The 26,226-nt window shown below is 38.5% G+C and overlaps 1 protein-coding gene across 1 annotated transcript in view; it reads left to right on the top strand.

Annotated features, from left to right (window-relative positions):
- Slc9a2 (solute carrier family 9 member A2) overlaps positions 1 to 26,226 on the top strand; it is a 98,331-nt gene that overhangs the window by 27,416 nt on the left and 44,689 nt on the right. Inside the window, exons 2-3 of the mRNA XM_090336297.1 lie at positions 5,476 to 5,939; positions 16,377 to 16,627. Of these exons, the coding sequence (XP_090192423.1) occupies positions 5,476 to 5,939; positions 16,377 to 16,627 (715 nt within the window). The remainder of the gene's footprint in view (positions 1 to 5,475; positions 5,940 to 16,376; positions 16,628 to 26,226) is intronic.

Here is a 26,226-nt window from a genome sequence, read left to right as displayed (position 1 = left end):
TTTTGTCTCTTGTTTCTTGGGAGGGGCTTTTCTCTGTCACCTGGAACTAGGTGGTACTAAGATTTTTTTCACCGGCTCCTCTAAGCCACACTATAGACATAGCCCCTCAACATTTTGCTTTCAGGACTTACATAGTGTAGCTGCTTGTTGTTTGATTGCTGCCCTATCCTTCTTCCTTGTGATCCAGGCCAGTCACACCACCTCTTTCTCACTGACCCAGTCTTTCCTCAAGTCATCCCACTCTGAATTCACATAGCTACAATCTGGTCGTCTTAATTCTGGATATGAAAACATATGTATTCAGCCATTTTAATGCCACCTACTCCCACAAAGCCATCCTGAGTCTCCTCATCAGAAATGATTCCTATTCCTACCCTGATAACTTAGTACGTCTCTTCTTCCATAGCACTTGTCATTTTCTACCTCATGTCATGATTCATTATAGTCTTCCACATTAGATATAAGCTCCCTGAAGTCAAGGTCCATTAATGATTCACTTTTAAGTGTCTCAGATTCTTGTCCACAAATTAATAATATATGATTAAGGGTTTAACTCTGGGCTTGTAGCTGTCCAAAGTCCATATGGATGGAAAAATCATTAGGTTTTCTTTTTTCTTTTTTTTGTTGTAAGTGCCAAGTCATTTATGAAAATACCATCTCAGTTCTTTAGAATAACTCTCACAATTTTTAATGTTTCAATTGAATTTTTTAGTGTTAGATTATTTTAAGTCTCTTGCAAAGCTATTAAAGGGAACAGTTTTGAAAGGCCATATGTCTATAGTCTATATTAATTTGGTATGATGATGGCTAAATGAACATTTCAATCCCAGGATATGTCTAAGTCTTAGGACAAGTCCATATTTACATGTTAATAGGGTTTTTTTTTTGCCAGTCCTGGGCCTTGAACTCAGGGCCTGAGCACTGTCCTTGGGCTTTCTCAAGGCTAGATCTCTACCACTTAAGCCACAGCACCACTTCCTGCTTTTTTCTATGTATGTGGTACCAAGGAATCAAACCTGGGTCTTCGTGCATGCTAGACAAGCACTCTACCACTAGGCCAAACTCCAGCCCTAATAAGTTTTTGATATATATATATATATATATCTGTTTATTCCACTTATTTTCTGAAGAGTATTTTGTATATTATGCATTTTTCTTTATTCTCATTATTTTTGACTCAATTTGATTTTACCTCTAGAAGTAAATTCTAGTATTCAGTCTTTATGAACTTGAGTTGCCACCTATTGATAGCAATTTTTCAGCACATCAGATTAAAGTTTGCTTCTTCCTATTTTCTCCACCTGTATGTCTATTTATACATTTAATTTCTATTGTTTAAGATACATATTTTATAGCTCTGTTATTTGAGATGTATAAAATGCATCAAGTGCTTATTGTTTATTTCTTTTACAATTAAAAATCAAGTTTAATATACTCCACAAGCATAATACATATACTTCCGTTAGACCATACTTGACCTAAATCAGTGGTTTCCCAGAGACAACTTAGAGGATATGTAGCCTTGAGACTTCGTTCTGGATTAGCCAGCCATAGTCAGTAACATGTGTGTAGAGTACCCACGAATACTTGTCCTGTACTTAACCTGAATTTGGCAAATATTTGTTGATCTAGTAGATACTGTATTTGCTCAGCAAGGCCTTTAGAACTATAGAATAAGACATTAAATAATACAAAACATAAAACATTTATTCGAACATTTGTATTTATTATCACACAGAACTAGTGTAGTATATTTCCTCCTAAAATTTTTATCCCTTCCCCAGTTAATTTCTTCTTCCCCTTTGTGCTAAGGACAACTTGTGGATTGTTTAGTTTGAGTTTTGATTGTTGCTTTTAAAACTGATCATTTTTAATGCTTTTTGTTGATCATTTTCTCTCATTCTGTTTTTTACATTGTTGCTCTTTTTTGAATCCTATCTGAAAACTTCCTGTATTGTTTCTTTCCCTCTGTCTTCCCAGAATTTGACAAATAGGTTATTGTACATATAATGTGAAAGTATGGTGAAGTAATCTCATTGAAATCATCTATAGATCTGTGTATTTTTAGCTCAGTTAATTTTTCCACTGTATTGAGAGTAATTATAGATCTGCTCTAAAAGAAGCATATCTTTATATTTTATGTAAAAGAACTTTGATCCTGGTACCCTGCCCACTGAATTTTTATTACAGTTAAATAAAATAATAAATATTATATCTATCCTCATAGACATTTTGTGTGTGTGTTGGTAATAAAAGTCAAATGACACAAGATCCAATGTCTACTATAAACAAAAGTTGGTAATAAACAATGGAAAAACAAATGTGTAGATAGACTAGGGTTGATTTCAAAATATGTCCTGCAACTTGGTTTAGTAGGGCCTGAAGACTAAAAATAATGTCTATATTTTTAAATGGTGAAAATCTAAATTCTAAAGAAGAATTTTGTGTGTTCTTATGAAATAAATTTGTGAAGGATTCCAGTTCCAATGTACAAACATAAACTTTAATTGAAACACAGCTATACTCCCTTTCATTATGATCTCATGGTCACATTTTTTAATTGTCTGAAACTGATTTAGAACCACAATCCTCAGATGTCAATAGTTAGTATTACAGGTGTGAGCCACTGGTGTCCGGCTGAATATTTCTTGATAGTAATAAAAGTGTATCATTCTGGAAAAGCAAATTATGCCACAAGTTCATATCCCTTTGCAAAATACTCGGTGGTGGTAGAAGGTTGTTGCTGCTCCTGATTTTACTACTACCACCAGATTTTCCTTCTTCTTGCTTCCTCCACACCCACTTTGGCTCTCTGACCCAATAGCCTTTCTTTCTAATTGTTTCCTGCATTTATTTGTTGCTGCGTTTTATTTGTTCCTCCAGGTGTGTTTCCCACTGGCTGGGGTTCCTGGTCAGGATCAAGCAAGTTGTGTGAATGTGGCTGGCATTCACATCTGTGATGCATGGAGACAGTATCTTTCTGGTCCTGGCTTTCTTCTACCTACTTGGTTTCCCCTCCTCAGCTCTCAGGTCATTTCCAAACAATGAGAGGAGCCCATGTGTGACAGATCAGTGAAAGTCTTGGGTCCCAAAGTTTTGGTTGGTGAAAAGAAAGGAAAAGACAAGAAGAGAAAGTGAGAGTCTCCAAAAACAGGCCTTTATTGCTATTTTCTGCATTATCTCAATGGATTCTTTTGATTCTGTGTATTTCATTCAAGGATTTGTATGTGTGTGTCTGGATATTTGTCTTAGCTTTTTTTGCTCAAGGCTGGTACCTCACCACTTGAGCCATACCTTTACTGGTAAATTGGAGAAAAGAATCTCATGAGCTCTCTTGCTTAGGGTGGCTTTCAACTGTGATCCGCCTCAGATCTCAGCCTCCTAAAAAACTAGGTTTACAGAACATGAGCCACTGTCTTCCAGCACATTCAAGGATTTTTATCTTCTTTTTTTTTTATCATGTGGGGAAGGTTACCTAAAGTTTGAGGGCATCAGCGATGTTTTAGCCACATGAGTATGCATTGTGCAGTAAAATGACCCCCTTATCCTTACAGCTCTACCTGGACAAGCATTTGTCGAGATGATTAGATGGGGCTTAGTCATGCTAAAAAAAAACCTCACAGACACTGACAGAGAGTGGCAGAGCTGGGTGGCAAGTTTGAGCTATATAGTCAGATGGCTTCAGTGGAAGAACGTGGCCAGGAAACCTTCATGCTGGGCCCCAGTTTCAGAGGAAGGTGATTGTTCTTGAATCCTGGGAGAACAGGAGGCTGCTATTGGCAAGTTCTTATCATACAGGAAATGTTAGTTGTAAAGGGAGGCAGCATGTGGGCAGATTACAGAGATTTGATTTTCAGAGAAGTTTTTTATTTCTTTATTGGACAGTGAGGCTAGCTTGGGGTCATGGGTAAAGAACAGCTGGACTGGTTGGGTACATGAATTCTCCACCAATTTCTGTAGCCTGATGTAGTATGAATAATAAAATAATAAAAGCAATGGAAAGGTTTTTTAAATACTTCACATACAGATGTTGACTGTTTAGAAATTAGTTTTTTTAATCTCTTTAAATTATTATAATGGCATTGCCTCTGCTCATAAAATATTGCATGCTGTGACTGTAGCTCTGTTTGAAATCAGAATTTATTTATTAAAATGTTTGCGATTTTAAGTTTCTAAGGACCTGTTTTACTATTTTAATGTTATCATCCTATAATTCAGCTACATTTCTGCTTCAGGCCTTTGTGCTGCCATAACAGAGCCTTCCAGATGGTGTAATTTATAAAGAACAGACTTTCGTTTTCTCAGTTCTGGAAGCTGTAAGTCCAATTTCAAGGTACATGGTTTCTTGCTGTGCACACCCATAGCAGAAGGCAGAAGGGCAAGCAAGGGCAAAAGAGTAACTTAACCAAGCAGACACTGCAGAAAGCTTTATTTAAAGTGGTTTAAGGCCGCTTATGGCTAAGTCACCTCCAAAGTCCCTATCTCTTGATCCTAGCAAACTGGAATTCTGGAGGGGCGCCATTCAACCATAGCAACATCCTCATGTGCTGCCTTAATTCTGAAACATACTGTTTTGTGACGACTTCTTGTTGCCTTGCAAATACAGATTCTCTTCAAGCCTTGTCAAGCTACCTTTGTGGGTTGCGTCACTTTCCATGTTGCCTCTTGCACTGGCCCAGCCTGCATGTCTCTCCTCTTTTCCAGCTGTAGGCTGCCTCTACTGGGTTCTCTGTATTAAAAACCTAAAGTGGCCTCCAGTATGAATTGGAAGGAAGATATTTTCTTCCATTTCATACATTCTGAGAAGAATCATTCTTCTCTAAAAATGTAATGCCTCTTCCACTGAGTCTTCTCATTTAGTCTTATTTGGGGCTTAATCCCACTTCTGTTCATATTGGTGTAAGTGGCACATGTAGCTGATCCTCTACTCAACTGGGAAATCTGAGATTGGAGAACATGCATTTTTATAATCAAATGAAGTAGTTACTTAGTTTGTACTGATGAATTTATTCATTTGTCTCTGAAGGGATACACATCTTAAGACGTGAGCCTATCCCATATTCCATATGAAAGAATTTGAAATGAAAAAATAAGTGACTGATTTTTATTGACACAAAAATGAACAGTTGCAATCCCATGGTTGACTCCAGCCCTGTTGACCTTGGGAAGACAGTACAGATTTGGTTGCCACTGAAATTTTAGGGTGGGAAAATAACTGCTTTGTTGACTTGTTAGAGCCTCTCTGAGAATGAAATGCTGATTTGAAGTTTAAGTTGTGTCTAAGTAAGTATGTGTTTGTGTACACCGAAATAAATGTGAACAGTTTTAAGGCGATCTGGGTTATATGTATTTATTTATATGTTTTACTTTGGAATGCCAGTCTATTGCCTGTCTGTAGCCAATTACCCTGACCTGGGGAGTGTAAACTTAGATGCATCCACGTAACCCACAGCTTATGTCTTTAATTTTTCCCAGGCTTTCATCTCTACCACAAATTGCCCACAATCGTGCCTGAGAGCTGCCTTCTTATAATGGTCGGACTCCTCCTGGGCGGGATTATTTTTGGTGTGGATGAAAAATCTCCCCCCGCAATGAAGACCGATGTGTTTTTCTTATATCTTCTACCACCCATCGTGCTGGATGCTGGCTATTTCATGCCCACCCGCCCCTTCTTCGAGAACATTGGCACTATTTTCTGGTATGCAGTGGTAGGGACCCTTTGGAATTCCATTGGCATCGGGGTGTCTTTGTTTGGCATCTGCCAGATTGAAGCATTTGGCCTCAGTGACATCACTCTGCTCCAGAACCTGCTTTTTGGCAGCCTGATCTCAGCTGTGGATCCCGTGGCTGTCCTCGCTGTCTTTGAGAACATTCATGTCAACGAGCAGCTCTATATCCTGGTCTTCGGCGAGTCTCTGCTGAATGATGCAGTAACAGTGGTGAGTGATATGTCCTTGTGATGTGCACCACCCTCCATTTTAGAAGATTTAGAAGCACAAATAACTGACCAAACTCCTTCTGTTTGATATTGCTCCCACAACATGCTTCTCATGCCAGGGGTTATTGGGACAAGTGGTTTCCTCACTCGGCAATCAAGGAAAAAGTTGTGTAGTGGATACCAGCTGGCTTTCCTTTAATTCAGATCAGCTATCTACTTGAGAACCACCTGAGATCCCATGGGTTGAAGGTTAGGATTCACCCCCATTCCACTTCTGATGCCAAGTGCAAGATGCACATTGCTTTTCCTTGTGTTTCTGACCCACAAGTATACATTGGGATTCCCATGGGCTCTTTGCTAAACAGCACTTAGAACTTACAGGTCTATTAATTTTGATCTTACAAAGGATCAGATGCACAGGTGAAAAGGCATGTAGGATGGGGCAGGATGTTTTCCTACATTTCCTAAAACACTGTCCTCAAGGACTCCTCATGTTCAGCTATCCAGATGCTCTATGAACCCTGTTTTTGTGATTGTAATGGATGTTTCATTACATAGGCATTTTTTACTATCTTATTGACCATTGGCAATCACCTTAACCTTCAACCTGGCTCCCTCCCTGGAGGTGAAGGGTGAGGCAGAAAGTCCCAACCCTTGGCTCCTGCCATGTCCTGTCCTGAAAGTACACCAGAGCTCCCAGCCATCAGCCACGTGTAAGCACATAGATAGGAACTTTTTACTCTAGAGAGTCCAATAATTTTAAAGGTGTTTTTAGGAGAGAAAGATCAAATAAATATGCACAACATCACAAGCTTTCATTGGATTAATGATGTATATTTATGTTTGATATTCTCATACACAGTTAATTCCTTATTTTTATTTCTTTATTATTATGTACCATGTGCCTCACTTTCATTTTGCCCTAGACCCCATCCAAAATGTAGATGATTTTTTTCATACAAATCCTGGATGTGCCAAGGAATCACAAACATGATTTTTGACTTTGGGTGCCATTTTGATGTTTCAAAAATGATGATCTTTGACCATAACTAAAAACCCCCTTCAGATCCGGAAGATTTTGTAGGAAGTACTATGCTGTCAATATACGATATGTATAATGCATGTATGAAATGATAATATCTGCTAAGTGCTGATCTCTGATTTGCTTCTTATGTTAATGATTTTAGGGAACTATTTCATCACATGTTCACTTTCTGCCCCTATTCAACTACCATGTGTTTGATCCTCATCATTTTCCCATGAGTAGATATTTATTCAGAAAACACAAATTATGTTTAATTCTCCTTTAATTGCCACATAATTAGACTCAGAAGCTGTTATGATCATAATGTTTGCAGAATTTACCTCCACCCTACCTTCCAAACTCAGGCAACAGAGAAGCACAAGGGACACTCGGATGTATCTCCTTTCCCACTCTGACCTGCAGAGAACTAACTCTCTCTCTCCCTCTCTCTCTCTCTCTCTCTCTCTCTCTCTCTCTCTCTCTCTCTCTCTCTCTCTCTCTCTCTCTCTGGAAAGATACTGACAGGATATTCTGGACTGACAAAGCAGTTAGTTATTACTAGTGATGCTGCAGAAAGTGTGACAGAAAAGACAGCCACAACCCTTTTTGTGTTTCTCTTACTGAGCTCTATTTAACAACCTATGTAGGATGTATTCTTTCCCATTTGCTAAGAAAATTGAGTCAGGGAAACCAATTAAGTATTCTGAAATCTTTTAGCTACAGCCTACTAAAAAGCAGATCTCTGAACTAAATAGAATGTCATCTCTATGGATGTCTATTAACCATATGTGGACATTATTACATAGAAAATAATTTATTGATAGCTTATTGACCACAATTTTTAAACAGAAGCTAAGACAGGTATTTAAGGAAAGCTGACAACTCACTCAAAGTCACCAAACCCACTTCATGTGTTTGATTATTTATTAACAGTGAATTAACCTTCAACATTAAAATTTAACTGGAAATGTACCATAGTAAAGATGTTTTAAACCTTTTTCTCTTTTCCTCAGGCATCAAGTTTTCCATTGTGACTCAGATTTAATATGCAGACTTAACCCTTGTTGAAAGAGATTGTGACCATTTGAATATAGTTCTTGGAGAGTCTAGTTAGTGTAAAAAGGATTTTATAGGAAAATAATTCCTTGTTGCTATCCTTGTAGGTCAGCTCTGCAAAGTCAGGTTGGTTTCAGAATGACACACCAGTTCTATGCCTTCCTGCCTCTTAGGAGCATTCTCATTCAAGTACCCCAATAGCCCATTCTTTGAATGTGTACAGAATCAGATTTCAAGAAAGGATCCAACTACATCACAATTTGGAGTGTTTCAAAGCAGTAGGACTTCCAGAGGCATATATTGTGCTTCCTCTCAAGATGCACAAAGCCATGTACTATGCACAAAGAAGGAGGGCGCTGTGTCACACTGTGAGCTTGACATTGCAAGGACAGAGAAAAGGCATGGATGGTGTTACAGGTGGAGGCTTTATTTTTTCCATAGCCAGAGCCTACAAGTCAAAACAGTTCTCATGGTATCATAGGAAAGACATACTTTGGATTTAAAGCTACCTCAAAACACAGACTTGCAGATATCAGGATCTTTAGGGGTTTGCCTACCTGATGCCAAAAAATACGCTATCTGCTGTCACCAAAATGGCTGAATTTAATGCATGATAAGAATAAGTAGAACTCTGGTGTATCATGTTTTTATTTGCTTTCTAGCCAGATATCCTCCAAGAATAAAGGTAGAGATGTTGGATAAGAGATTCTTCAATTTAGTCATCTTGTCTTATCCCTAAGAGACACTCAAGAATTTCATAGCATAGGAAAAGGAATGGAAATATGGATATAGTCAGCCACAGGGGTGTCATAGTAGGAGTTCTAGGTGTAAGGATATAGGTAAAGCAGAGCAAAGTAATGTTAGAAATGTGCTTATAGAACAATTAACTTCTTTCGGATGATGCTCCATCCAATATTGGTCTAGAAAGCTTAGTAGGAAGCAATGCTAGCATAAAAATGACTTAAAGCAAGAGAAACTTCCAACATATGAATTGTAGATCTAATCCTTCATGTTATTGGTCAATTTATGATAGATTAGAATTAATCTATCACTTAATTGTTGACAAATGGTTGGAAGCAATAAAACTGATCTTCTGTTTTTGTTTTTTATCTGTGTGGTTGCCAGTCCTAGGCTGGAACGCAGGGCCTGGGCAATATCCCTGAGATTTTTGTCTCAAGACTACCACTTTTTCTCTACTACTTGAACCACCGGCTTTTCTTGGGGATTAATTGGAGATATATGTCTCATGGACTTTCCTGTCTACACAGGCTTTGACCTTTGATCCTCAGTTCTATCTCCCAAGTAGCTAGGATTAGAGGCATGAGGCGCTAACACCTAAGGAAGCTTCCATTTTTAAAATAAGATGGTTGTATGGTTCCTTTAACATAAATACTTTATAAAAGCTTTTCAACCTCCAAAGATTGTTCAGGTTCTTGTTATCTGAGAAGTCTTGCTGTTTACACAGTAGCACATGACCAAGTATGATGTTCACAGGGCCATTTCCAGTATCGTTCTTAGAATCTATTAATGCAGCCATTGGAATAAAGCTCCCAAGAAGACTTAAGGAGCTTCTGCCACAATTCCTAGTGGTCTATCTGTTACCAGGCTAGGTTAAAGTGGGCTGGCTCTGCACATAGAAGCTAGAGACTTATTCCAGAAGGCAGACTCTGTAGGTTATGAAGTAGAATTTCTCTATAAGAAGGCAGAGGGCAAGCAGTGAGCACTTCAGATCTCACAGAACTCACAAAAGAAACCTGAAACTCCTTTCCTAAAAATGTTTACCTTTTATATTTCATATGAAAAAGATGACCTAGATATTATTTACTGGAATCAAGCTATTTCCATTAATAACGGTATTTACCCAGTTTAATTCTATGACTTACATGATTTCAATGAACTAGATTGTATATAAAATTCAAAGTAATTTATATATGTATATATACAAGAAGTATATTGTGTATAATGTATGCTATACACACACGTATATATATATATGTATTAGAAATAATCATAGAGAATAAACCTCTGATCATGTGTCAGGTTTCAGAGCACTCAGCTTTCAAATTAGCCCTTTATATAAGTTGGCAAATAAGAACTTTTGGAGTTTTAATCTCCTAAATATGCAAGTGACAAATTGAAGCCCCTTTTAAAAACATTGCTATAATGGTCATGTGCAAAGGGGTTATCGTTACATAATTATGAGTACATTTTTTTTTGGAGCAGTGCTATCCCCTTACTTATTTTCTCCCACTTCTTCTTCAATCCCAGGTTTTAAAGTTCATTTCCAACATATTGTCTAATAAGGATCCTTGTTGCATTAGTTTACTCTTTGTCTCACCATTTCTCTGATTCCTCTTTCCCTTCCCCAATCAGATGAACTTACATACAAGCCAAATGGTTGAGAAATCAAAACAGTGACAACAGGGAATAAACCAATGGTGGGAAAAAGAAAGAAAAAAATAACTGCAAACTTTACAGTGAAAAGGAAAAAACAAAACCTTCAGTTCCATTTCTTAGCGTTCCTTTCTTTTATGTGGTCATATGCACATGGCTATTGAGTTATTGTGACCATCTGACAAAAATATCTTAAACATAATCTAGTTATTAGGAATGAGGGAAACCATGCAGCCTATGTTTCTTTGGGTCTGGCTTACTTCACTTTAATATAATTTCTTCCAAGTCGTTCCATTTCCTTATATTCTTTCTAATGAAATCATAGAATTCCGTGTATAAATACTACATCTTCTTGATCCATTCATCTGCTACGGGCTATCTGTGTTGGTTCCATATCTTAGCTATGGTAAATAATACTGCAATGATCATGGTTATGCTGGTAGCTTTACTGTGGCCTTCTTTGTGATCTTTTGGTTAAATGCCCAGAAGAAGGATTGCTGGGTCATAGGGGATCTCTATGTTTAGTCATTTGAGGAACCTCCGTACTGCTTTCCAGAGTGGTTGAACAAATTCATATTCTCACCAACAGTGCAGTAGTGTTCCCTTTAAGGAAGAGCATCTGTTATTGTTAGTTTCCTTGATAACGACTATTTTACCTAGGATGAGGTGGAATTTCGATGTTGTCTTGATTCACAATTTTTAATGGCCAGAGTTGTAGAACATTTCTTCATGTGTCTGTTGGCCCTTCTTATTTCTTCTTCAGAAAAGTCTCTCTTCATGTCTTTAGCCCACTTATTAATGCAGTTGTTGCTTCTTTGAGGATTTGTTTTGGGGAGGGGTTAATTTTCTGAGCCCTAAGTATATTTTAGATATGAGGCCCTTGTCTGATGTATACCTAGTAAAGATCTTCTCCTGGTCATTGGACTTTTTATTTATCTTGTTGGACGTATCCTATGCCATGCAGAAACTCTGCAGTTTAATGCAGTCTCATTTATCCAGCCTTGCTGTGACTGGTTGTGTTTCTGATTTTTATTTAGGAAGTTTTTATCTGTACCAAGGAGCCCTAGTGTTTCCCCTATCCCTTCCTGTAATATTTTCGGGGTACTTGATCTTACACTAAGGTCCATATGGAATTGATTCTGCTTCAGGTTGGTATGTAAGAATCTAGCTTCATTTCCCCACACATGTATAGTCCATTGTGCCAGCGTCTTTCTTTCATCCTGTGTTTTTGGCTTCCTTATCGAAGGTTAGATGGCAATAGGTCTGTGGATTCATTTTGGGGTCTTCAATTCTATTCCATTGGTACTCAGGCCTGTTCATGTGCAAATACCAAGCTGTTTTCATAACTAGAGCTTTATAATAGAATTCGAAATTTAGTATCGATCTTCCTCCAAGCTTCTGCTAAGCTTTGTTATTGCTATTTGGGGTCTTTTATTCTATATGAATTTTTGGATTGCTTCTATTTCTTTAAAGAACATTGTTAGGATATTGATGCGTATTGCTTTGAATGTGTAGACAGCTGTGGGCAGTATTGTCATTTTCATGATGTAAACCTTCCCAATCCAGGAGCATGGGAGATTTTTCTACTTCCTTCGGTCTACGATAATTTCCTTTTCAAAGTTTTCATCATAGACATCTTTCACATCTTTGGTTAAGTTAATTCCTAGGTATTTTTAGGCTATTACAAAAGGACTCACTTTCCTGATTTCAGTCTCATTTTTTTCATGGTTGGTATATTAAAAAAAAGATTTTTGAAGCCATTTTTTCCAATCCTGGGCCTTGAACTCACAGCCTAGGCATTGTCTTTGGGCTTTCTCAAGGCTAGAACTGTACCACTTGAGCCACAGCACATTTCTGACTTTTTTCTGTGTATGTGGTACCAAGGAATTGAGCCCAGCTCTAAGTGTGTGCTAGGCAAGTACTCTACCACTTGGCTAAACTCCTGGCCCAATTTAAAGCCATTTTTTTTGCCAGTCCTGGGCTTGATCTCAGGGCTTGAGCACTGTCCTTGGACTTTCTCAAGGCTAGAGCTCTACCACTTGAGCCTCAGCACCACTTCCGGCTTTTTTCTATGTATGCGGTACCGAGGAATCGAACCCGGGTCTTCGTGCATGCTAGGCAAGCACTTTAACCACTAGGCCAAACTCCCGGCCCTTAAAGCCATTTTTGCACAGACTCATAGGAGATGCATTTTTAGCCCAGGTACATCATAGTTATATAAACATAATAAGTATACATATATAAATTAAAATTTCAGTACACTTTTCTGCATAGATTCACCTTTTCTACATAGATTCAAGGACTTAGTATGAATAAACTAAGAATGGGATTGTGAGTAATTATAACTAAAAGAGGTCATTCTGACCTTTTGGTGTCAGATTTGGCCTAAAACAATGTGTCATTATGGAAGGCTTTCTGCTTGTCAAAGTATCTCCTCTACCTAAGATTTGCCTTCAACTTGGTATGGGTATTTGGAGCAGTAGCCTTAATCAGGTGGAACTTTCTCTGGTATGCTGAAAGAAAAGTACCTGTGTCTTAGCTTTACTCTTTACAATATATAAAGAGATATTTGAGAATGTAATTTGAATAGAGTAGATGATGGAGTTGCCAGCAAAACAAGTTTTTTTTTTTAAGGGTTATGTGTGTATGGCCATCTGTAGATTCTCCCTTTCCTGTGAATCCAGTCAGTTGAGCTTTCTCCAGGAGCCTCAAAGTGTCCTCCATGGGGTGAGGTGAGGAATGGGAGATGAGAGACCTGAGGAGGAGAATCGCTAAGTGAGTACAGAAGGACTTTCTAATTTCATTGGGAAGCTATGGCACTTAGTGAGAGGTAGCACCACCAACCAGAGATGGCACATCAGGAGGTGATGAATGCTTTGGGATCCAATTTTGCATGTTGTAGGAGACCAGAGGAAAGGGCGAGTTACAAGGGCTATAGAAGTCCAAAGGGGCATTTGGTAGGAACAGCAGCTTCAGTAGCTCTACTTTGAAGACAGATAAAGTTACCCTAGGTTTAGGGACTAGTTTCTAGTGAGGGAAATGGCAGGAAATCAAACAAGGGCAGAAATGTATAAAGATGGGTTCTATAGAGCAGTGCTGAATCCTGTTCTAGTTTTTCCAAAGTGTTGTGCAGCAGTTTTTTTAAAAGTTTAAAATGGTTGGGCACCAGTGACTCAGGCCTGTAATACTAGCTACTCAGGAGGCTGAGACCTGAGGATTGTAGTTGGAAGCTGACTCAGGCAGGAAAGTCCATGAAACTCTTATCTCAAATAATCGACTCAAAAAGGCTGAAAGTGGCACTGCTACTCAAGTGGTAGAGGGCTAGCCTTGAGCGAAAGAAGGTCAAGGACAGTGTCTAGCTCTGAGTTCAATACTGAGGACCCCCCCAAAGAACAGAATGAATGAATGAAGGAAGGAAGAAAGAAATGAGAGATGGACAAAAGAAGGAAAGAAGAAGGGAGGCAAAAGTAAAAGATGTGCCAGATATATTATTTCTTTTCTCTTTTTCCCCCTCATGGTTTATTTTCTGTTGTTACTGTATCTGACTTTGGTACCTGTTATATTGTATATACATTTATTTGTTTATTTGAAATAGGGAAAGAAGTGGGGGACAAGGGGAAGGGGTGGGGGAGGAAAAGTGGGAGAAAAGCATGGGAAGTAATATACCCACTACCCAAGAAATGTAACTGTAACCACTCTATACATCATCCAGACACTTTAAAAAATCAATTAAGAAATGGGCAAACAAACTGAACAGTTCCAAAAAGAAGTATCAATTTCTAATAAACACACACATGAAAGATTATTAAACCTTTCCAAAGTAAGGTCACCGACAGTTTCAAGTTAATTCCCTTGTGTGGGCTGGAGGCAGGGAGAAGTGGTAGCAGCTGGGACAGAAAAGCAATGTCCAAAGAAGCCTAGCAGGAAGACTTTCATTGAAAAAATAGAAACTCTCTATAGAGAAGTGCGGTAATCTTGTCTCTATCTTCTCTTTCTTCTGGAGTGCTGGTGACTGTCATCTTTGTCTTTGGCAATCATGAAGCACAGAGGTAGAACATCTCTGGTCTTCAACTTGGAAGCAGTTGCTTCCATGTTGTTGCCATGGTGACCTGGTGCCTGAAGCAAGTCTCTGGCTGACAGTAGGAAGCTACAGCAAAGTCTACTTGAAGTCAGTTTCTACTTGGACTAGTAAATGATAACATTTTCATTGTATTTAATTCCTCAAAGGTGCAGGTCTTGCTCATTTTTAAGTTATTTCTTGGTGGCAGAAGGTCAAATTTTCTTAGAGTTACACCAACAATTAAGAGAAAGGAAAATCTCACAGTTTTCTGAATCATCACTGCTATATGAACACCAATTTCTATCTATTTGTGTCTGTCTGTCTGTCTGTTTATGTAAATGTATAGTTACCTGCCAGTCTATGTAGTTATTTACATGTAGTTATCTCTATATATTGCATCTATTAGACAACATGAAAATCATAGTAAGATGTTTATCATCAGGAAAGAAATATAAATATATATCAAATATATAAAATAAATGTTTATATATATCAAATTCATAATGCAGTATACTGCAAAAATGGCCATAACTAAACCAGAAATAGTGAGGTGTCAAGCAAGCAGCAGGCAGAATGACTCACCCAGTAGGGTCAAGCCTTGAGCACCTTAACCAGGTCAGGAGAATTGTGTTCCTATATTGCCTCTGACATTTTATGTTGTTTGACCTTGGTCAAATTGGATCAATTTTTACTTTCTCAGAACTCAAATGAAGATGTCATAGAGGCCTGATCTCCAATATTCTTCTCTATTGGCTCACCTGAAGATGTTGAATGGTCCTTAGAGTTGTAAAACATCATCACACACAAAAAATAACATCATGAACCTTGCTTGACTTGAACTTGTTTTGCGAGTTTTGTGAAAAAAAATCAATGAAAGGGAAGTCTAAAGGCAGTTCTCCATCCTGCTGGCTCAGTGCCCCCTCCAACGGTTGAAGGAACATTTTCTCAGAAGTGCCTAGCATTCTTGAATTAAACCAATTCTGTGAAAGAAACCAGACAACAGACAACAATGTAGCATCATTTCTTAGAGGCGTTAACTATGTGTGAAATCATAGCACACGCATGTGCGTGTGAGCACACGCACACACACACACACACGCACACGCACACTACCTCACTATAACACAACACATACTTGCTCCTTGCTTTGAAAGATTTTTCCTTTGGCCTGGGGATCAATGGTTCACACCTGTATTCTGAGCTACTAATGAGGCTGAGATCTTAGGCTCTTGGATCAAGGTCATACCAGGCAGTAACGTCTGTGAGTTTCTTATCTCTAACCACCAAAAGCAACCAAAGAAAAATAAGGCACGATGTGGAGATGTGACTCGAACGACATAGAGCCAACCCTCAAGAAGAAAAAAAAAATGAAAGTTTGAGGCCCTAAGTTCAAGCCCCAGGACCAGACACAAAAATTCTTTTGAATTTCATATGACACCAGGCATATCCCTATGTATATAAGTGGCATGAAGAGGTCAGGTCTGTGGTGAAGACCTTGGGAAGAAGACTCTCCTTGTGTGACTTCACGGTGAGTCTTTGGAAAGTAAACCATTTCACGCTAGCACTGGTAAGTTTTACTGTAACACACAGCGTCACAAACCATAGTGCTAAAAAAGAGCTGGGTATACTGGATAGTAAACAAATATTTTTTGAAATCTCTCTCCTTTGACGTCGAGAAATGATTTCCTGGACAGCATACTTTTCATCAGAAACAATAGTTTTGTTTAAAAAAAAGCCACAAGATTAAAAGGTGTTACAAATAACTCTACAATGGTTCCCCATTTCCATCCGCTTGGGTTCACAGAGGAGAAGTCACTCATCGAGGGACAGGTGGTGCGTATGGGCCCAAGAGGCGAGAAGAAAGTAGACGGGATCTTTCTTACGGTGTGTTTTCTCTCCCCCAGGTCCTGTACAACCTTTTCAAGTCATTTTGTCAGATGAAAACCATCGAGACCATTGACGTGTTTGCAGGAATTGCTAACTTCTTCGTGGTGGGGATTGGCGGGGTACTGATCGGCGTCTTCCTGGGATTCATAGCAGCATTTACCACTCGTTTCACTCATAATATCAGAGTCATCGAGCCGCTCTTCGTCTTCCTGTACAGCTACTTATCCTACATAACGGCGGAGATGTTCCATCTGTCAGGCATCATGGCGTAAGTATTTCCTCCTTAAATGCCCTGGTAGATAAAGTCCACTGAAGTTGTGCATTCTAAGATAAGGTATTAAAATGGACTAAGTTTTTGCCAGGACCTGAAATCTTAGCTACTCAGAAGGTTGAGATCCGGGGACTGAGGCTCAAAGCCACTTGTATTAAATTTTCTTATCTTAAAAAACGTAAATATAGTATGGAAAAAAGGTAAAAATATATTTTCTTACTTTTTCTTAAAATTATTTGAAAGTAGAGAAGCACTCTTATTCTCTGGGATGAAGATGAAAAAAATACTTAAAATTATCTTTTGTTTCATATACAATGTGATAAACAACCTGTTAGAGTTGCTCTCAGTTAACATTATAAAATGCTAGAATCTGATTGCTATTCATTCTAGTCCATGTGGGAGGCTGTAAAATATTTCCACAGGATTGTATAACCTGAATTTCCAACACAGCTCTACAATTGCTAATGTTCACCCATTTGTAATCCTTTTTTTTTTTGACAGTTGTGGGACTTGAACTCTGGGCCTGGGTGCTGTCCCTGAGCTCTTCAACTCAAGGTTACTGCCCTACTCCTTGAGCCACAGCACCACTTCTGGTTTTCTAGTGATTCATTGGAGATAGTCTCATGATCTTCAGTGTCTGGGCTGGCTTTAAATCTCAATCCTCGGATCTCAGCCTCTTGGAGAGTAGACTCTAGGATTACAGGAGCGAGCTACTGAACCTGTCTATTTGTACAATTTTAATGATAGAAATTTTTAATGATACATGTGATTGGAGATAATACCTTAAAGCCATTCAAAGCATAATTTGGCGAAATGGGGTAGGAGAGGTGACCATTTGACGTCCAATAGTTTGATAAGATACTGATCTCTGACTGTAAGGAACCCAAGTGTTAAAGAACTACTAAGGTATCTAGAGCAATTCCACATATGGGCTGCAGAATGGTAGTGTTGGGATCTCACTGAAGCCTTTGGAATGTCACTTTGACATACCAAATCATCGTTGTCATCATCATGCTGTCACGTTGTGGTCATCCTCTCTCTAGGGTCAGCAGGAAATACTTCACTAATGAATAATTAAATGGCTTTACTTTTTGTTTTGGCATATATTTATTTGCAATCCTATAGACACTAGACCATATGCCAGGACTTGCTGAATGTATGTAGAGTTTGGCTCTTGTGGACATGGTACTCTTTGTTCCGAAATTTTCTCTTTCTTAGATTTTGGTTATGTTTTGACTAAAGAAAAAAAATCCCCTAAGTTCATTTACATATGGATTTGAATTTTAGAAACTATAGAAATTCTCGTATCAGCGCTTTCATATCAGAAGCAGAGGAGACAGATGACAGAGGAGGGGAAAGGCCACTGAGAAAGGAGAGTGAACTCATTGCCATGAAACCATGAGCTAAAGGTGGAGTGGTTTTCTGTTTCACAGAGAACCTAAATAAAGCACCGTATTAATCCAGTTTGACCCAGTAATGAAATGTTCCGAGTCTTCCTGGTTGCTATTCATATCGTTTGTATGACTTCCAGTTTGATCTCTGTTCTCTGAGCAGTGTCAGTGAAAATGTATGATCCATTAGTTACGAGGTCTGTGAAAAGACTGTGGGAGGGAATGCAGTCCCTAGTTTCACAGGTGTTCTAGAAGCAGTGTGTGGTGGTGGGATCTTGAATTGCACAATCTCAGCCCATAATGTCCTCTGGACCACTTGTGCATGCAGATGTTCTAGAACACTCAAGTTGTAGCCAACTAGTTTTCTGGTCTAATGTCCAAAAGCAGAAATCTGGGTCTCTGAAGAACCACATTCACTGAAGGGTTGTGTGGTTTTGGATTTGAGTACATCAGAAATCTCAGTGAGGCCTGGAGTGTGTTGAGATTGAAAGGCTTGTTCTGCATCAAGTCATGAGACGTTTGTGAAGATGGAGTCATCATAGACTTGCTCTGGGAAATCAGAAACTAGGAAACCAAAATGAGGGCCACCTGGCTTTTATAAGTACCCAGGGTAATTTTCTACTGTGCTTTATGGATGGATGATAAGCATTGCATTTATTTTTTTCAACTTCACAGTGGAAATTTATTTGACAACAATGCATTATAGGAAACGTTCCCTTATTCAATTTGATCTAATATTGTTATTGTCTATAGTATGCAAGAATAACAAAGAGACAGTTAAACAAGACATTTCAGGAGCAGCATCTATTTTTGCATCTAGGATTACCGTGCACACTCATTATCCTATGTTGTATAGGAAATGAAGGGAAAGATTCACCGCAGTGTGCTATTTTCCTCTCAGAAGTGAGGCTCTGGTTTCGTATGTGGAATTATCTATGTGTTCTGCACAGCCCGAGCATGTATGATGCCGTAACACTGCCATGTGAAATAGATCACAGATGCTCATGTGCCCTGTGAAGTGTGAAGCATGCATTTCCCCACTATGAAATGTGATGTGTGATGTGTACACAGCCTTATCTGATGACATTGATTCCAGGGATACAGAATAATCATACCACTTCCAGTGGCATGATTCATATACACTACTACTAATGATAAATTGGGTAAATCACACCGAAACTGAGACTTACTATTTCTAAATTCCTACCATACTTCATACTAATTGCATTCTTTTCCTTGTCATTTACAAACGAATTTTCAGGTGAATGGAAATGCTCAGTACTTACCCTCAATCGCTTAAGGGAGTGGGGCAGGCTTCTAGAAAAGAAGGTGGACAGAGAGTGTGGGCAGGTGAGCTGGAAATGTGGTGATTTTTTAAAAATTATATACATCAAGCATTTATTAAGCAGACAACACTGTGTTGAATTTATCCAGTTGAGGATATCTATTTTCTTTTTCCAGTGTGCCATTACCTAGAGCTCTGGGGACAGTGTGAGACAAAAGCAGCAGACCAGAGAAGTCCCTGGTGTCCAAAAGGGAAAAAAAATTTCCCCTAAGTTCATTTACATATGGATTTGAATTTTAGAAACTACAGAAAGCCTCTGTTGGCATCTTTGGATAAAGAAAGTAAATATGAGGGGAAAAAACCCTCAATTGCCAATGCATAATCATTGTGAACATTTCTGTAAGAAAAATCATGAGTAGAGACAAGAATTTCTAAAATTGATAACTATGTAACTATTAATCATGTCTCTAATCTATGAGATAGTGAGAAAACAGAAGTGTTTTCAAATTTAGAAAAGTTTTGTGCAGTTTTATTTTCAAAGCAATCCTGTCTTTCCACCATTCTTTCCTTTTGTTTTTCTTTTTAAGGATTTGTTTAATAGGAAACTTGTTGCACAATTCCCTGCTGCCTTCTCTTTTTTTTCCTGTCTACCTTCCTCCACACTTCATTCCTTTGTCCTCTTAATGCTTTCCAGACTGTAATTTCTCTGTACATGAGCTTTGTTATGGATGAACTCTTGGACAGTTTGTCCTAGAATGAGATTTTGCAGTAAGCAGGTAGTTAATAAAGGAATATGATTAAAAAGAAGCTTCATCTTGTATAACACAAGACTTGGCTTTGAGTTCAAAATCCAACCTGTTTTCCTTGGTAGGAAATCTGTATGCAAGATATGCCAGAATTTTGCTTTGGTTTCTTTAGTGAAATGCCAGAAGTAATTCACATGGACAAACCCTGTTGTATTTTTCTGTTTTTTGTTAAACATGACACTAATGTTATATGCCTTTCATTGACAACTAAATTATATAGTGTGAGCTAGAATTATATGTGCCTTTGACCTCTTTGCTCTGTAATCTGTCTGGAAAGATGACTTGGGGATTTTGAGATGTGGTTTCACCTTTGTGTCCTTCCTAATATTTCCTTCAAAACTTAATTGAATTGTAAGGAATCATTTTCTTTTGGTAGTCCTGGGCTTGAACTTAGGGCCTGAGCCCTGACTTTGGGCTTTCTCAAGGCTATAGCTTTACCATTTAAGCCACAGCACCACTTCCAGCTTTTTCTATGTATGTGGTACCAAGGAATCGAACTCAGGTCTTCATACATGCTAGGCAAGCACTCTACTACTAGGCCAAACTGATGGCCCAGGAATCATTTTTGTTCATGTTTTCCCACAGGTTCATGAATGACTTGGACTTAAATATAAGAGAAAATATGAAATTCCTTATTTGAAATAATTTTCTCCTTATTCCTTTACTGGAACTAATAGCTATGGTAGGAAAAGCTCTAATTCCCTCTCCCAACTTGTGTGTGTGTGTGTGTGTGTGTGTGTGTGTGTGTGTGACTAGTGTGTATCTATGTGGGATTGCAACCACAATTGTAGACCTAAAGCAAATGAAAAATGTCTACAGTTGCTTAAAGAAGAAAGTTTGAGAGCATTAGACACCCTCCCTTATGAAAATATTATCTCATGTAATAGAGACATGATAAACGCTTACCTAGTTATCAATTTTAGAAATTCTTGCCTCAAAGGACATAGCTAGTAAATTAATTAGGAAGCCTACAGAGTGGGAGAAGATCTTCACCAACCAAACAACGAACAAAGGCCTCATATCTAAAATATATCAACAACTCAAAAAATTGAATCACTCCAAAACTAATCACCAAAGTAACAACCATCCCATTAAAAAATGGGCCAAAGACTTAAAGAGGGTCTTCTCTGAAGAAGAAAGAAAAATGGCCTATAGACACATGAAGAAATGCTCAACATCTCTGGTCATAAAAGAAATGCAAATCAAAACAACTCTAAGATTCCACCTCACTCCAGTTAGAATGGCCAGGATCAGGAAAACAAATGACAACAGATGCTGGAGGGGATGTGGCCAGGAGGGATGACTACTACACTGTTGGTGGCAGTGCAAACTCATTCAACCACTATGGAAAGCAGTATGGCAGTGCCTCAAAAGGCTAAACATAGAGCTCCCGTATGACCCAGCAATTCCACTAGCACAACAATGTTCATTGCAGCGCTATTCACCATAGCAAAGATATGGAACCAACCTAGATGTCCCTCAGCTGATGAGTGGATCAACAAGATGTGGTATTTATACACAATGGAATTCTATGCTGCTGTCAGAAAGAACAACATCGCCCCATTTGTTAGGAAATGGAAAGACTTAGAAAAAATCATATTAAGTGAAGTAAGCCAGACTCAAAGGAACTTAGGCTCAATGGTTTCCCTCATTCGTCATAATCAGTAGAAACCTTGGGCTCTACTAGCAGAGATCTGCAATAGAGCAAAATCTTGATACATAAGGCCATATAGTATGAAGCTAATTGAAAGGACCTCCAGGATATTGAAACAAAAGCAATATAACGAATGATTGTTGTCCTTTATGTACTATGTTATCTCTCATCTCCTTTGCTGTCCCTTGGGTATCTCATATTGTTACAGTATCTCACTTTGTTATCTGCTATATTGAATTTATTTGTATTTGGTTATTTGAAATTTGATAGGGAAGGGGGGGTGGGGGGGAGGGTAATGGGTACCAAGACATGTGAAAGGGTATCAATGTATGTGAATTAAGGCACTTTCTATCTGGCAAGTATCATGTAACCCTTTTATTAATTACAACAAAAATATTTAATAAAAAAAAGAAAGAAATTCTTTCCTCAAGCCAAGTGTGGTAGCTCACGCCTGTAATCCTAGCTATTCAGGAGGCTGAGATCTGAGGATCAAGGTTCAAAGCCAGCCCAGGCACAGAAGGACCATTAACCTCTAGAAAATGGGAAGTGGGACTTGGCTCAAGGGCAGGGTGGTAGCCTTGAGCTGAAGAACTCAAGGATAGTGCCCAGGCTGAGTTCAAGCCCCATAACCCACAAAAAGAAAGAAAGAAAGAAAGAAAGAAAGAAAGAAAGAAAGAAAGAAAGAAAGAAAGAAAGAAAGAAAGAAAGAAAGAAAGAAAGGAAAGAGAGAGAGAGAGAAAGAGAGAGAGAAAGAAAGAAAAAAAGAAAGAGAAAGAAAGAAAGAAAGATATTCTTGTCTCCATTCATGTGGCAATGACTTTTCTTTAAGAAAAGTTCACAACACAATGACTACCTATTGACAATGAGAGATTTTTTCCCCCCTCATATTTACTTTCTTTATCCAAAGACACCAACAGGGCTTACTATCTAAAAGTCACATGCATATGGAAATAAACATAAGGGGATTTTTTTCTCTTTTTGGACAACAGACACTTCTCTGGTCCTTCCCATTTGTCTCACACTGTCCCCAGAGCTCAAGTTAATGACACTTTGAAAACACCCTGTCCTGCAGAACCAGGTTTAGCCTCTGCTATAGCTTACAACCCACTGGGAAATGTTTCTCTTTGATATGCTCCATGAATCTCAAAAATGGCTGAGACTCATTTCACAAATGACAGGAAAGTTAATGCCCACTATTACTTAGTTTCATTTGAATGGTTAATAATTCCTTAGACTTTCTTCACTCAAGGGTATTTTCTACAGATTGTGCCAATTATTTTGATGGTGATATTGCATTGAAAGTAGGAAGTGGTCATTTCTTTTAGTCTCATTTTATGAATGTGTAGTTGAAGCCCAGATAGGCAAAACCTGGTTGCAAAGTGACTTAGTAGGTAATAAATTCCTGGACCTTGGGCCTCTGGTGATAAAGCCAGTCAAGTCACTGAGAAGGAAAAAATGTACCACAATTCTCTTTTGATCCTAGCTGGGGATTTGAATTCAGGACTGAGCACTGGTGCTCTCTCCCCTTGAGCCATCCTAGCCAGTCTTTTGACTGTCCTGAGTCTAAGACTCATTTTAAGTTCCTACCCAGTTACAATACAGGTATGCACGCTACATAGGTATGCTCATGAACTACTTTCTTTTGAGCTCATATTGTTACAATTTTCTTCCTTGTTATCTGATATATTTTATATGTGCTTAATTGGTTATTTGAAATTGGATAGGGAAGGGGGAAATCAAGATAAGCAGGGGGAGGGTGGGAGGGAAATGGGGACCATGTCATGAGAAAGGGTATCAATGCTTGTGAGGTAATGCACCTTCTATCTGGTGAATATAATGTAACCCTTCTATTAATTACAATAAAAATATATGAAAAAAGAGTGAGTGTGTGCAGCCACAAAACTCACTAGAGCCTATATGAAAAGTGAACTATATAACTGGTAGGTGTGGACCAGGGCGAAAAACTGGAAAAGAGCATCAAAAGGGGTAAAATTACCCGAAAAGAAATGTACTCATGTTTTCTGTATTGCTGTATTGTGTGTGTGTGTGTGTGTGTGTGTGTGTGTGTGTGTGTGTGTATTTGAATTAGGGAAGGGTAACAACAAAGTGGTAAGACAAAGAACAAAGGGTGAACCGATCCAACAGCGATATTTATAAGACAATATGTTGGAAATGAACATTACAGCTTGAGGGTGGGGAAACTGGGAGGGAACAGAAAGTGGGAGAAAAACACGGGAGAAAGTAACAGGAAATGTATTCATTAATTTACATATGCAACTGTAACCTCTCTCTACATCACCCTGACAATAAAATTTAAGTTAAAAAAAAGAAAAAAAAAGAATTTTGAGCCAGGCACCAGTGGTTCATGGCTGTAATCCTAGCTACTCAGGAGGCTGAGATCTGACGACTACCATCAAAGCCAGCGTGGACATGAAAGCCTGTGAGACTCTGATCTCCAATTAACCACTAGAAAAGTGGTGCTGTGACTCAAAGTGATAGAGTGCTAGCCTTGAGCTGAGGAGCTAAGGGACAGTGTCTAGGCTTAGGATTCAATCCCCATAATCAACAACGTGTGTGTGTGTGTGTGTGTGTGTGTGTGTGTGTGTGTGTGTGTATGAAAGTTTAATTATTTTAATTATGAGTATATATATATATATAAATAAAATAGCCAGCCCTAGGACTGAGCTCAGGGCCTGAGCACTGTCCTTGGACTTTCTCAAGGCCAGAGCTCTACCACTTGAGCCTCAGCGCCACTTCTGGCTTTTTTCTATGTATGTAGTATGGAAGAGTAGAACCTGGGTCTTCATGCATGCTAGGCAAGCACTCTACCACTAGGCCAAACTCCTGGCCCTATTTTTAATTAAGTATACTTTTATTATCTTTAAGAAGTTGTACAAAAGGTTTGCCATTCAACCAAGCAGTGTATGAATACAGTACATCTTATCAGTGTCACACCTTTTAACATTCTTACCCCCCTTCCCTCAGTTTGCGTAATGTTGTAGACTATGTGCTGAATTTCTTTTTGCCATTAAACAGTCCGTAATTTTATGGGTTTCTAAAGACAATCCTGAATTAAGACTTAGTCTCAATTTGCACAGAATTCAAAGGTAAAGTCTAACAAACTATTGTGTCTATCATGGTTATTTTTAAGAGCATCTGAACTTATAAATCAACTATTAAATGTGAGGTAGATTAAATATATTTTATTTGATATCTATATAAACTGCACTAAATAATTTTCAGTAAGTTAAAGGCAACATTTCAGACACAGTGAATTCTAAATAAAGTGGCACCATCAAAAACAAGAAATATTAAAATAGATATAGTGTTGTTTTGTCTTTAACCATTGCTGTTAATAGGCTAGCAATTCAAGTACAACACAATTTTACATAAATCAAGACTGTCCAGCAAAATATTGTCAGTCATTCATGATCTGAATTCTAATGTCAGAGATCAATTAAATTAAAATGTACATAAAAAGCCATGAGGTATTTGTTTTGTAATAAATAGGGTATGCCTTTTGTTTACTAGTGGATTTTTTGAAATAAGCTAGCAAATCTTCCTCTTTCCTCTTCTTTTTTTTCCTGTGCCAGTATCAAGAGGCTAAAACTCAGAGCCTCATACTTTCACTCAGCTTACTTGTTCCTTGGTGGTACTCTACCACTTGAGCCCTGTCTTCAATACAGCTTTGTTGGTGGAAGGGCAGTCCCAAAGATTTTTCTGCCCAGAATGACTTTGAACTATGATCCTCCCAATCCCAGCCTTCTCAGTAGCTAGGATTATAGGCATGATTCACGACTGCCTGCCCTTCCTTTTTTTTTTTTTCAATGTGAGCAAAGATCCCTTTTGTTCCAATGATGTTCTTTTTGAGGTTCTCCAAATAGTCCTCTGGCATATCCTCTCCACAGTTGAAGTTCTTGCCCTTTGTGGCATCTCCATAATGGATACCTAATGCTGTCTTCTGAGAGAAGTACAGAAGTCAACAGCCTGACTTTTGTACCCACGTAGTCTACAGAAATTTGGTCCTGCCTGTTGCCCTTCTCCATAATATGGCAAAAGGGTGCACCTCTCAACAAAAATGTTGCCTTTCTCAAAATCACCCATTTTGTAAAATTGTTTTTTATTTGCTCCCACAACAAAGTAACCTGCTTGGAAGGCAGACATCTGAGGCTGTCAATGATGCTTTTATAAAGAACATTTCTGTGTGAACGAGGAAGGTTAGAAAGGAAATAATAGAGGAGAAACTGAAGGGAAGGTAGATGATGATCATTAAGGTCCAACTGAAGCCATCTTGAGGGGAAGAAATTTGGGGGTTTGCTTCTATGCTGTGTGTGTGTGTGTGTGTGTGTGTGTGTGAGAGAGAGAGAGAGAGAGAGAGAGAGAGAGAGAGAGAGAGAGAGAGAGAGAGAGAGAGAGAGAGAGAGAGAGAGAGAAAGAGAGAGGGAGGGGGGGCTAAAAAA

The sequence above is a fragment of the Megascapheus bottae genome, chromosome 7, assembly GCF_031878675.1.
Source record: "Megascapheus bottae isolate mThoBot1 chromosome 7, mThoBot2.hap1, whole genome shotgun sequence".
In the NCBI taxonomy this organism is placed as follows: domain Eukaryota; kingdom Metazoa; phylum Chordata; class Mammalia; order Rodentia; family Geomyidae; genus Megascapheus; species Megascapheus bottae.
This window is presented reverse-complemented; position numbering and strand designations above follow the sequence as displayed.